This window comes from Falco naumanni, chromosome 5 (assembly GCF_017639655.2).
Source record: "Falco naumanni isolate bFalNau1 chromosome 5, bFalNau1.pat, whole genome shotgun sequence".
Lineage (NCBI taxonomy): Eukaryota > Metazoa > Chordata > Aves > Falconiformes > Falconidae > Falco > Falco naumanni.
In genome coordinates, this window is record NC_054058.1 from 78,286,192 (window position 1) to 78,299,029 (window position 12,838).

General features: G+C 63.2%; 2 protein-coding genes across 2 annotated transcripts; one reads left to right on the plus strand and one right to left on the minus strand.

The window, feature by feature from the left end:
• Positions 1 to 510: 510 nt before the first annotated feature.
• On the minus strand, positions 511 to 5,610 carry LOC121089480 (U1 small nuclear ribonucleoprotein 70 kDa-like). Its single transcript, XM_040596743.1, has 8 exons — positions 5,542 to 5,610; positions 4,529 to 4,686; positions 4,383 to 4,445; positions 4,010 to 4,064; positions 3,850 to 3,914; positions 3,419 to 3,481; positions 3,242 to 3,323; positions 511 to 1,108 (listed from the first exon to the last, which is right to left on the minus strand). Exons 2-8 carry the CDS (start codon positions 4,673 to 4,675, stop codon positions 990 to 992), a joined length of 594 nt encoding a protein of 197 aa, XP_040452677.1. The 5' UTR covers positions 4,676 to 4,686; positions 5,542 to 5,610; the 3' UTR covers positions 511 to 989.
• A 2,216-nt stretch (positions 5,611 to 7,826) lies between these two features.
• Positions 7,827 to 11,196, plus strand: LOC121089393 (potassium voltage-gated channel subfamily A member 7-like; the record flags this gene model as incomplete). Its single annotated transcript, XM_040596597.1, has 2 exons — positions 7,827 to 8,345; positions 10,513 to 11,196. Coding segments are annotated over exons 1-2 (1,203 nt in total), but the record flags the coding sequence as incomplete, so codon positions are not given.
• Positions 11,197 to 12,838: the final 1,642 nt, after the last annotated feature.

The window sequence follows — 12,838 nt, forward strand, 5'->3', positions numbered from 1 at the left end:
ATGATGCTGGTCCTGGACAGGCGCTGGGGCCTTACCTGAGACCCGTCCTACCTCATCACACCCCCTTGCCCCCCCCCCGCACCCTGGGGTGCCGCCCACCCACTGGGGGACCCCCCCCCCACACACACATCCCCCCCACCCCACGAGTGGCTTGGGGGGGCACAGCCCCCCCTAAAACACCACCCCTTTCTTCCCCCCCCCCCCCCCCCCCCATCCCACCCCACGGTCGCTGGGACCGGGGGGGTCACTTCCCAAACCCAGGGGGGGCTCAGCCCCCCCCCCAAAACCCGACCCCCCCCACTATGGGCCTGCCCACCCCCGAGCGATGCTGTAGACCCTACACAAACATCCAGGCTCACGGGGGGGGTCCCCGATCAATTTTTTTTTTTGGGGGGGGGGGGGCCATGGGCACCCCCACCACCCTGGCACCCACATGGGGAGGGGGCACTTGCCAGCCCCCCCCCCCCACCTTTCTCCTCCCTCCTCCTCGGGCAGCAACAAGGCACATGGGGTGGCTGGGGGGGGGTGGGTGTCCTGCCTTCTTACCCCCCCCCTTAAGGGGTGGGGGGGCTCCTTTAGGGCCCCCCCCCAAAAAAATGGGGGGTCACGTGTCCCCCACCCTCAGCGGAGACTGAGGCCGTGACCGTGCGGGGAGGTGGGGGGGGGGAAATCCGGCAGGGATTCGGTCCCTGTCTACCTGCCCGCGCTTGGGTGGGTAGGGGGTAAAATGGGGCTAGGGGGGCTAAGAGGAGCCCCCCCCCAATAAAGGGGGGGGGTCAGGTAAATTGGAGGGGGGGGCACCCAGCTGTAAAGCCACAGGGGGGGTCGACGCAGCCTCCCTCACCCCGTGCTCAGCCGGGATGAGATCGGCGCGTCCTTCCCCGTCTCCCCCGTCCCCCCAAACTCCTCTTTTGCCCACGGGTGAGGTTTGGGGGGGTTCCAGGGACCCCCCGAAACCCCCCCCCGGGGATATTTTGTGGCGGGGGGGGTTAGAAGCGTGTCTTACCAAGTACAAACCCCTTATACCAACCATACACTGAGGTGTTGGAAGGGGGGAGCACTAGGATCAGCTGCAAGCCAGCAGTGGCAAAAGCCATCAGAAAGGTGGCTGCAGTGACAATAAAACAGTGTTAATACAACCCCGGTCACGGCAACAGGCGGTACCCCCCCCACACCGTTTAACCGCCGGTTAACAACCCCCGTCCGCCGCCGGTAATATCCCGTTGGCCGCCGGGTAAACGCACGGACCCTACAACCGGTAGCGCGGCGAGGCTGGATTTCCCTGGATTTTAGCCCGGTTCGCCCTCCCCGAGGGGGTGAGAGGAGAGAGGCGGCGCTTCCTGACCCTCCGCCTGTAGCTCGGCCGCCTGTTGCCCTTCGGCCACTGCCCCACAGCCTCGGCTAACTCTAGCCTTGGCTGCCTGTACTTTGGCCACCAGTAGCCCTGGCTGCTGCCTGTAGCTTGGCTGCCTGTTGCCTTGGCCACTGCCCACAGCCTCGGCTGACCTCTAGCCTCAGCTGCCTGTAGTTTGGCCACCGGTAGCCTTGGCCACCGCCTGTAGCTTGGCTGCCTGTTGCCTTGGCCCACCACCTATAGCTGGCCGCCTGTTGCCTTGGCCACTGTCCACAGCCTCGGCTGGACTCTAGCCTTGGCTGCCTGTACTTTGGCCATCAGTAGCCTTGACTGCCTGTTGCCTTGGCCACCGCCTGTAGCTTGGCTGCCTGTTGCTTTGGCCGCCTGTTGCCTTGGCCACTGCCCACAGCCTTGGCTGACTCTAGCCTCGGCTGCCTGTAGTTTGGCCACCAGTAGCCTTGGCCACTGCCTGTAGCTTGACTGCCTGCTGCCTTGGCCACTGCCCACAGCCTCAGCTACCTCCAGTCTTGGCTGCCTGTAGTTTGGCCACCGGTAGCCTTGGCTGCCTGTTGCCTTGGCCACCGGTAGCCTTGGCCACCCGCCTGTAGTTTGGCCACAGGTAGCCTTAGCCAGTGCCTGTAGTTTGGTTGCCTGTAGTCCTGGCTACCACCTGTAGTTTGGCTTGGAAGGCTGCAGCCATAGCTACCTCTATTTTTGCTGTTGCCTGTAGCCGTAGCCCACCTGGAGCGTTGGCTGCCTGTAGTTTGCCAGTAGCCTTGGTTGCTTACTGCCTGTGGCCTTGGCCACCACGGGTAGCGCTGGCTACCTGTAGTCCTGGCTGCCCGTAGCCTCAGCCACCTGTAGCCCTGGCCACCACCTATAGCCTTGGCTGCCACCTGTAACTTGGCCAACACCTGTAGCCTTGGCCACCAGGTAGCCTTGGCCAGCACGTGTAACCCGGTTGCCTGTAGCTTGGCCCACTGGTAGCTTTGCCCCACCACCTGTAGCCTTGGCCACCTGTAGCCTGGCCTGCTTGTAAACTTGGCTACTGGTAGCCTTTTCCGCCTGTAGCCTGGCTGCATACATCCTTGGCCGACACCTGTAGCTGGTCAACCGCTTGCACCCTTGGCTACCTATAGCCTCGGTTACCTACAGCCTTTGCCGCCTGTAGCCCTGGCTACCTGTAGCTTAAGCACCTGGACCCTCACTTGCCTACAGCTTAGCCACCGGTAGCCTTGGCTGCCTGTAGCCTCAGCCAACACCCATAGCCCTGGCCAACACCTGCAGCTTGGGCAGCCACCTGTTACCTACAGCTTGGCTGCCTGTAGCATCAGCTACCTGTAGCCTTGGCTACCTACAGCTTGGCCATCTGTAGCCTCAGCCACCACCTGTAGCATCGGTTGCCTATAGCTTAGCCACCTGTAGCCCCAGCCGCCTTTAGCCCCTTGCCGCTGGTAGGGTTGGCCACCTGTAGCCTTGGCTGCCTATAGCTGAGCCACCGGTAGACTTGGCCGCCTGTAGCCCCGGCCACCTACAGCTTAGCCGCCTACAGCCTTTCCTGCCTACAGCTTGGACGCCTGTAGCCCTAGCCGCCTGTAGCCTTGGCTGTCGGTAGCCTTGGCCACCTGTACCCCCTAGCCACCTGTAGCCTTGGTTGCCTATAGCTTGGTCACCTGTAGCCTCGGCCACCGGTAGCCTTGGTTGCCTGTAGCTTAACCACCTACAGACTCAGCCGCCTGTAGCCTCGGCCGCCTGTACATCCTGCCCCTGGTTGTACTTACCTGTGGAGCACGGGCCCTGGAGGGACCCAGGGAACACACGGTTGCGGTTAAGAGGTTGGACATGCGGTTGTAGGGGGGAAAAGGGTGTTGCGGCAGGGGTACTCACAGTGCATATCCCGCTCGTGCTCGTACTCGATGAAGGCGTAGCCACGGGGCTTCCCAGAGCGCTTGTTGTAGACCATGTAGATCTAAAGATAGGGGGTAAGAACAGGCGCCAGGCATCACCCCCAAGAGCGGGTGTTGCTTAGGGGGGTGTTGGGTGGGGAGTAACCCCCGCACTCACCCGCTTGATGGGGCCGTAGACCTCGAATTCGCGTCGCAGCTTCGACTCTGTCGTGTCATAGTTCTGTCAGGGTGAAGAAGCGTGTGCATGTGTGTCCCCAAAACAGGGGGGTCCCGGGGATTGGGGGAAACCTCACAGACTGGGGGGACCCCCACAGATTACAGAGGACCCCCAAGACTAAAGAGACCCCCATAAATTAGGGGGAGACCCCCAGAATTGGGAAGAGCCCCCCAGATTAGAGACAGCCTCACAGAGAGGGGCTGTGGGGATTGGGGGAGGCCTAAAACATTGGGGAGAGCCTCACAGTGGGGGCCCAAAAAATTGGGAGGAGCCCCAAGTGTTGGAGGAGTCCCCATAGGTTAAGGAGGACCCCCAAAGACTGGGGGGGGCACCCTCTGTCCTACCCACCCCCCCCAGCCCCAGCACTCACCCACTCTGGCCACGAAGAGGGTTTTGAAGGCGTCTCCTTGGGCGTTGGGGTCGTTGTGGGGGTCCCCTGAGGGGGCGGGAAGAGGAAAAGGGGGGGGGGTCAGGGGGAGTCAGCACAAAAGGGGGGGACCCCTAGCCCCCCCTCAGAGCCCCTCAACTTACACATCTTGAGCTCAGTCTCAACCTCTTGCTGCCTTCGCTCGATCTTCTCCCGCCTCTGTTGGGGGCGACAAAGGTGGGGGATGACCCCAGGGAAGCCCCCGGACTCAGAGGCTCCTCCTACAGCCCCCCAAAACTCAGGGGGGGTCCCACAAATATCCAAAAGGGCTCCCCAAAACCCAGGGGAATCCCCTAAAATGTGAGGGGGGAACAAGAGAGCCAAACCTGTGCCCCACAGCCAGAGCCCTGCATCGGGGAAAAGCTGCCAAGATTCGGGGAGGCCTTACTACCAGTTTTGGGGACCCTCCCATCACTCCCAGTCCCACGGGGAGGGGTCTGCACCCTATTCGGGGGGCGTGGGGGTGTCCAGACATACCTTCCGCTCCATGCGCTCCTCCCGTGTCTCAGCACGGGTTGGCGGGGGGGCGTCACGAGGATCCTGTGGGGGGATGTGGGGTGAGATAGGGGGGCTAGGGGGGGTTAGTGGGGTACAGGAGTTTGGGGGGGGTCGCGGGGGGGCACCTCAAATTCGCGGATGTAGGGAGCGATGCCGCTGTAGGGCTGGTTGTGGTGTTTCTCGTGGGGGAGCTTCTCCAGGGGGGGCAGGTAAGGGATGGGGTCGCGGGGGGCGAAGAGCGCCAGCAGGTTGGGGGGCAGGAACTGCGTCATCTTGGGGCAGTCTGGGGGGGCAAGAGGGGGGTGAGCACCCCCAAACCCCCCTGATACTCCCAAACCCCCCCCGACACCCCAAACACCCCCCTGCTGATGAGGAATCCCACCATCCTACCCCCCGAAACCCCACAGGCACCCCCATGACCCCCCAAGCCCCATACAAAGCCCCTCACGCCCCCGTAACCCCACGCCGGGCCCCCCCAGCCCCACGCCAATCCTCCCAGACCCCCCTAACCCCAAGCAGACCCCCCCATTCCCACACCAGGCCCTCCAGCCCCTGCCAGACCCACACTGGACCACCACATCCCCAAACCCAGCCCCCCCCAGCCTCACACCGGGGCCCCCAGACCACCCCCTAGCCCACACCAGACCCCCGCAGGCCCCCCCAGCCCCACACTGGACACTCACAGACCCCCCCCCCCCAGCCCCCACACCAGGCCCCCCAGCTCCCCCACACCAGGCCCACAACGGACACTCACAGCCGCCCCCCCGCCCCCCCCCCCCCCCCCGCCCCACACCAGCACCCCCAGCCACACACCAGGCCCCCAGCCCCACATCAGGCCTCCCAGCCCCACCACACCAGGCCCACCAGGCCCACAATGGACACTCACAGCCGCCCCCAGCCCCACACCAGCACTCCCAGCCACGCACCAGGCCCCCCAGCCCCCACACCAGGCCCCCCAGCCCCCCCACACCAGGCCCCCCCCGGCCCACACCGGGGGCCCTTCCCGTCACGGGGCCCTTCCCCGCCCCCTCCAGACCCCCATTTCCCCCCCCCCCCATCCCCCCCCCCCCATCACGGGTCCCTTCCCCTCCCCCCCACGCCCACCCCCACGTGACACCCCTCTCCCTCCCCCACGGACCCCCCGGGCGCTCGCGCTCCCTCCGCCCGCTCCGGCCTGGCCGCTCCGCGCGCCTCTGCGCATGCGCGACCGCAGCACCGCGGCGGGAGCCGGAACTCGCCGCGCAGGGGGCGGAGCCAGAGGGGGGCGGGGTCAATGGGAGGCGGGGCAGGGTGGTGCGTCAGAGATCCCTCCGCCGCGGGAGGGGAAGGGGCGGAGGAGAGTTCTCGCCATAGCAACGGGGGCGGTGACGTCGCCATAGCAACGGAGACAGCGGCCTTGCGGTCTCCGAGTAACCGGGGGGGACGACACCCCGTGCCGTTGCCATAGCAACAGGGGGACACCCCGTGTTCCTGCCATAGCAACCGGGGTGACAACACTGTCTCCTTCTCATAGCAACCGGGTGACACCCCGTGTCATTGCCATACCAACCAGGGTGACACCCTCCTGGCTGTCCCATAGCAACCAGGGTGTCACCCCCTGTCCCTGCCATAGCAACTAGGGTGACACCCCCTGCCGTTGCCATAGCAACCATTCTGTCATCCCGTGTCATTGCAATAACAACCAGGGTGTCACCCTCTGTCATTGCCATAGCAACCAGGGTGTCACCCCCTGTCCCTGCCATACCAACCAGGGTGTCACCCCCTGCCTGTCCCATAGCAACCAGGGTGTCACCCCCTGTGCTGCCATGCGGGAGTGTGACACAACCCCAGCGCCTGGGTCCCCTCCTGGGGTCCCCTCCCCCCCCCGGGGACACCCAGTGACGGGGGGGAGGGCCGGGGAGGACCCAGGCACCCACCCCCCCCCACCCCGTTATTTTTAGCCAGCGGGGGGGAACCCGACACCGCAGGGCCACCCTGTTTACAGGACAGCGCCGGTGACAGCGGGACGGCGGGGTCGGGGACACCCGGTGACGGGGGACAGGGGTTGGGGACACCCGGTGACGGGGGTTGGGGACACCCTGGGTGACGGGGGGGGACACCCACTGAGGGGGGGGGTCACAACCGGTGACAGGGGTTGGGCACACCTGGTGACGGGACAGGGGCTGGGGACACCCTGGTGACAGAGTGGGACACCTAAGGACAGGGGTTGGGGACACTCAGTGACGGGGGACAGGCGGTTGGGGACACCCTGGTGACCAGGGGTGACACCCAGTGACAGGGGACAGGGGTTGGGGACACCCTGGTGACAGAGGGTGACAGCTGGTGACAGGGGACAGGGGTTGGGGACACCCTGGTGAGAGAGGGGGACACCCGGTGACAGGGGGGGACACCCTGTGATGGGGGACGGGGGGCTTGGGGACAGCAGTGACAGGGGTTGGGGACACCCGGTGACAAGGGGACACCCCAGTGACAGGGGCTCAGGGGGGCTGGGGACAGCAGTGATGGGGGACAGCAGGTTTGAGGGAACCCAGTGACAGGAGACTCACAGCCACAGGGGGTCTGGGGGACCCTGGAAGGATCGGGGGGGGACACCTGGTGACACAGGAGGGACCCTGTGGGACCCCTAGGGACTTTGGGGGTCTCCTAGTGCCGTAGGAGCCCTGTAGGATCCCCAAGGACCTTGAGGGGCCTTCCATGCTGTAGGGTCCCTGTGGGATCCCCGAGATTTTAGGGGGCACCCCATACTTGCAGGGTCCCCGAGGGACCCCCAAGGACCTTGAGGGTCCCCCAGAGGTGTAAGGTCCCCGTGGGACCCCCAAGAGTTCAGAGGGTGCCCCCCTGCTGCAGGGACCCCCAGAGGGTCCCCCAACGCTGTAGAGAACTCCAAGGACCTTGAGGTCCCCCAACGCTGTAGACCCCCAAGAATTTGGGGGGCTCCCCCCACCATAGGGACCCCAAGGACCCTGAGGTCCCCCAACATCGTAGGGACCCCCAAAGGTTTTGGGGTCCCCTAAGACTGTAGAGACCCCCAAGGACCTTGAGGTCCCCCAACGCTGTAGATTCCCAAGAGTTTTGGGATCCCCCAATGCTGTAGAGACCCTCAATGACCTTGAGGTCCCTCAATGCTGTAGAGATCCCCAAGAGTTTTGGGGTCCCCCAATGCTGTAGAGACTCCTAAAACTGTAGAGACCCCCAAGGACCTTAAAGTCCCCCAACATCATAGACCCTTAAGATTTTCAGGGTCCCCCAACGCTGTAGAGACCCCCAAGGACCTTGAGGTCCCCCAACGCCGTAGACGCCCCAAGACTTTCGGGTCCCCCCACCTCCCTAGAGCGCCCCCCCCCCCCCCCCCCCCCCCCCCTTCACGCTGCCTTCAGCTCCATCCTCCCCCCTCCATCCCCCTCCCCGGGGACCCCCCCGGGCATGGGGGAGCTGGTGGGCTGCTGTGAACGGGTGGCCATCAACGTGGCGGGACGTCGCTTCGAAACCTTGGGGCGCACCCTCCTGCGGTTCCCCGACACCCTCCTGGGCGACCCCCGCCGCTGCCGGCGCTACTTCGACCCCCAGCGCCGCGAGTACTTCTTCGACCGCCACCGCGGAGCCTTTGGCGCCGTCCTCTACTACTACCAGTCTGGGGGGCGCCTCCGCCGCCCCCCTGATGTCCCCTTGGACGTCTTCTTGGAAGAGTTGCGCTTCTACCAGCTGGGTGCTGAAGCTGAGGGAAGGCTCCGCGAGGCCGAAGGCTTCAGTGTGGAGGTGGCCCAACCCTTGCCCAGAGGCCGGTTGCAGCGACACGCCTGGTTGTTGTGTGAGCACCCCGAGAGCTCGCCGGCCGCCCGCGCCGTGGCCTTCTTCTCTGTCCTCATCATCCTCATCTCCATCGTGGTCTTCTGCTTGGAGACCCTGCCACAGTTCCGGGCCGGAGGGGAGGGGTCTGCTCAGGTGAGTCGCAGTTGGCGGTGGGGGTCTTCCTTCTCACCATCATCGTCATCGCCATCCTCGGTGTCCTTAGCCTCACCCTCCTCATCCTCACCATCCTCATCATCCTCACCCTCACCATCCTCATCTTCACCATCCTCACCATCCTCAACCCTTCCATCCTCATCCTTACGATCCTCAGACCACCATCCTCATCCTCGCCATCCTCAGTATCCTTAGCCTCACCCTCCTCATGCTCACCATCCTCATCCTTATGATCCTCATCCCCACCAGCCTCATTACCCTTCATCCCCACCATCCTTGGCATCCTCAGCCCCATCCCCTTCATCCTCACCGTCTTCATCCTCACCATCTTCATCCTCACCATCTGCATCCTCACCCTTATGATTCCCAACGTTATCATTCTCACCCCTACCACACTCACCATCCTCATCCTCGTCGTCTTCACCATCCTCATCCTCACCACCCTTGGTATCTCAGCCCTGCCACCCTCACCTTCATCATTCCCACCTTCATCATTCTCACCATTACTCTTACCATCATCCTCACCATCCTCTACCTCATGACTGTCACTGTCACCCCCACCACCTCCACCTTCACCATCCTCACCACCCTTACCGTTGCCACCACCACCCCTGTTCATCATCTCCTCCTCACCATCACCATCTTCATCTTTCTCATCTTCTTCATCCTCATCATCCTCACGTTCACTCTCACACCCTCACCAGCATTATCATCCCTGACCTCTTCTTTGTTTTTCTCCTTTTCCTCTTTCTTGTTGTCATTCTCCTGCTCATTTTCCTCCATCTTCTCTACTTTTTTCTTCTCATAATTCTCCTCACCATCTTCCACCTCATCATCCTCAACTTCCTCTTCCTCATTCCTACCCTTTCTGTCAATCCCCCCCACACACTCCTCCTCCTCCTCCTCCTCCTCCTCCTCCTCCCTGGAGCCCCTGCCTCAGTTTCCAGCCCAGCAGGGACCCCTCACTGCCAATGACTCCTCCTAAAATTTTCCTCACCCTCATTGTCCTCAACATCCTCACCATCTTCATCACCATTCCCATTATCCTCATCATCACCATCTTCACCTTCCTTATCATCACCTTTCTCCACCTCTGTCTCCTTTTTCCTTTTTCTCCCCAACCTCATCATGTCCATCATCATCGACGCCTTCAACCATCTCATCACCATCACCCTCATCGTCCTTTCCATTCTTTCTTCTCTTCATTTTCCTTAGCATCATCATCTTCACCTTTATTATTCTCCTCACACCCTTCTCCACCTTTCTCCTTTTCCTGTTCCTCCTCTTCACCCTCCTCCTTCTCATTTTTCTGAATATCTTGCTCATCACGACCATCCTCACCACCCTCATCATCTTCCCTCATCTTTTTTTCTCCTCCTCATTTTTATCATCTCCTTTCTTCTTCCAGCTTCCTCACCACCCTCATCATCATCGTTCCTCTCCTTTCTCTCGTCTTTCCTACACACCCATTCTTCTTTCTCATCACCTCAGTCCCCTTTCTTCCAGCCCTTCATTTTTCTTCTCCTTATCTTCATCACTTTACTCTTCTGTTTTCTGTTTCTCCTTGTCTTCCTCTTCCTTCTTTTCTTCTTCCTCCTCCTCCACCACCACCACTGCCTTTGGCCCCCTATGGCCTTCTCCTCTTCCTCCTCTTCTTCCTCCTCCTTCTCCTGGGTCACAGCCATGGGACTCAGGGTCTGGGTGGCCTCAATTCCCCCTCCAGCACACCAGAGAGGCCACCCAACCACCCGGGTGGGCAGGAACCCCCATTAATCCATGGTGGGTGTTATATCTCAAGGTCTGGGTGGGCTGGAACGCCCATTAGCCCATGGTGGGTGGTGGACCCAGGGGTCTGGGTGGGCTGGAACCCCCATTAACCCATGGTGGGTGGTGGATCTCGGGGTCTGGGTGGGTTGGAACCTCCATTAACCCATGGTGGGTGGTGGACCCAGGGGTCTGGGTAGGCTGGAACCCCCATTAACCTATGGGGGTGGTGGACCCAGGGGTCTGGGTGGACTGGAACCTCCATTAACCCATGGTGGGTGGTGAATCTCGGGGTCTGGGTGGCCTCTAACCCCCTCCACCGCCCCCTGACATCCACCCCCCCCCTCCACCCCCTCACCCACCCCCTATCTCCATCCCCCAGCCCCCAGCGCCCACCTCCACCAACGTCAGCGCTTCCTCCCCACCATCGCCCCGCGGCGGCCTGACTGATCCTTTCTTTGTGGTGGAAACTATCTGCATCTGCTGGTTCTCCCTGGAGCTCTTGGTGCGCCTCCTGGCCAGCCCCAGCAAGGCCGCCTTCTTCCGCAACGCCATGAACCTCATTGACCTGGTGGCCATCGCTCCCTACTTCATCGCCCTGGGCACGGAGCTGGCGCAGCAGCGAGGCATCGGCCAGCCCGCCATGTCCCTCGCCATCCTCCGTGTCATCCGCTTGGTGCGGGTGTTCCGGGTGTTCAAGCTGTCCCGCCATTCCACCGGGCTGCAGATCTTAGGGCAAACCCTGCGCGCCAGCATGAGGGAGCTGGGGCTGCTCATCTTCTTCCTCCTCATCGGCATTGTCCTCTTCTCCAGCGCCGTCTACTTCGCGGAGGCCGAAGACCCTTCCACCTCCTTCACCTCCATCCCGCAGGCCTTCTGGTGGGCTGTGGTCACCATGACCACAGTGGGCTACGGGGACATGGCCCCCGTCACCGTGGGGGGGAAGCTGGTGGGGTCCCTCTGCGCCATCGCCGGGGTCCTCACCATCTCCCTGCCCGTCCCCGTCATCGTCTCCAACTTCAGCTACTTCTACCGGCGGGAGCTGAGGGGGGAGGAAGGGGGTGAGTACACCCCCACCCCCCCCTGCCCCCGCCACCCCCCCTCCCCCCCCCCCCTCCTGACACACCAAAAGGGGGGGGCTGGGGGGGGGGGAGGGGAGGAGCTGGTGGACGGGAATGCGGGGGGGGGGCAGGGGTGGCCGGGGAGGTTGGTCACCCAGGTGTGATGGCGGGGGGCGGGGTGTAGGGTGGTGGGGTGATGGGGTGGGGGCACTAGGATGAGCGAGGGGGACGAGCATGCACGAGGACAAAGGATGCCACGTGAGGGTGCACGAGGATGCGCGAGGACATATGAGGGGTCACAAGGGGTCACGAGGACAATTGAGGGGGCACGAGGACTAACAGGGTCGTGCAAGGGCACAGGAGGATGCACGAGGACATATGAGGGTGCACAAGGATGCACGAGGACTAACGGGGCCACCCAAGGGCACGCAGGGGTGTACAAGGGTGCACAAGGACAAACGAGGGTGCACAAGGACGCACGAGGCTGCACGAGGACACACAAGTGTGGGCACACAAGCGTGCACCACACAAAGGGGGATGCACAAGGGCGTGAGAGGGCGCACGAGGACAAGTGAGCGTGCATGAGGACTCAGCGGGGTGGTACAAGGACGCACGAGAACAAACTGGGCTGCACAAAGGCGCACGAGGACTCGATAAGGGTGCACGAGGGTGCACGAGAGTGCACGAGGACAAACAAGGGTGCACAAGGCTGCCAAAGGACAAATGCGGGTGCATGAGGGTGCACGAGGACACGCGAGGACACACGAGTGTGCATGGGGATGCACAAGGACACACCGGTGTGCCCACAGCTGCACGAGGACGCATGAGGGGTGCACGAGGACATGTCAGCGTGCCCATGGCTGCATGAGGATGCACGAGGACATACAAGGGGTGCACGAGGACACACAGTGACCCCCACCCAGCTGGCTCAGGCCAGCACCCTGCCCCCTCCCTTGCTGTGCCCTACCCCCGCCCCCACCCTCCACCCCTGGCACCTTCTTGGGTTTCGCCGTGGCCGCGGTGGCATTTGGGAACCTGATCCTGCACGGGCCCTCGTGCATCGCACGAGCGTGTGTCTGTGTGTGCCCGGGGGGGGCAGGGAGCGTGGGGGTGACGGTGACAGCGGGTGTCCCCTGCACTCGTGGTGGCCCCCGGGCCAATAAAGGTGACAGTTGGTGGCAGACGGGGGGTCACAGGGACCCTCGTATGAGGACTGGGGGGGGTCACAAGTGTTTTTGTGCGAAGCCAGGGGTGTCACGAGGGTTCTTGCGACAGGTGTGGGGGGGTACGGGAGCCCTCGTGGGGCTGGGGGGGTCACGAGGGTCCTCGTGCGAGGCTGGGGGGTCACGGGGACCTTTGTACGAGCCCCAGCCTGACCTGCCTCTGCCCCTGCTGAGGCTGCAGGGTTATAATTAGGGGACCCAGACGTCGGGGGGGGGGGGGGGGGGGGGGCGGGGCCACGGCAGCTGGACGCCTGGGGCCCTTGGGGGAGGGGGGAGGGGTGACCCCCAAGTGCCTGGAGCTCCCCTTCCCGCCCAGCCTCCCCCCCAGTGCCTCAAACCAGTCAAACCAGTCCCTCCCAGTGCCCCTCTCCCGGCGTGAGTCCCAACACCTTCAATGCTCCCCCAGCCTCTCCCAGTCCTCAGT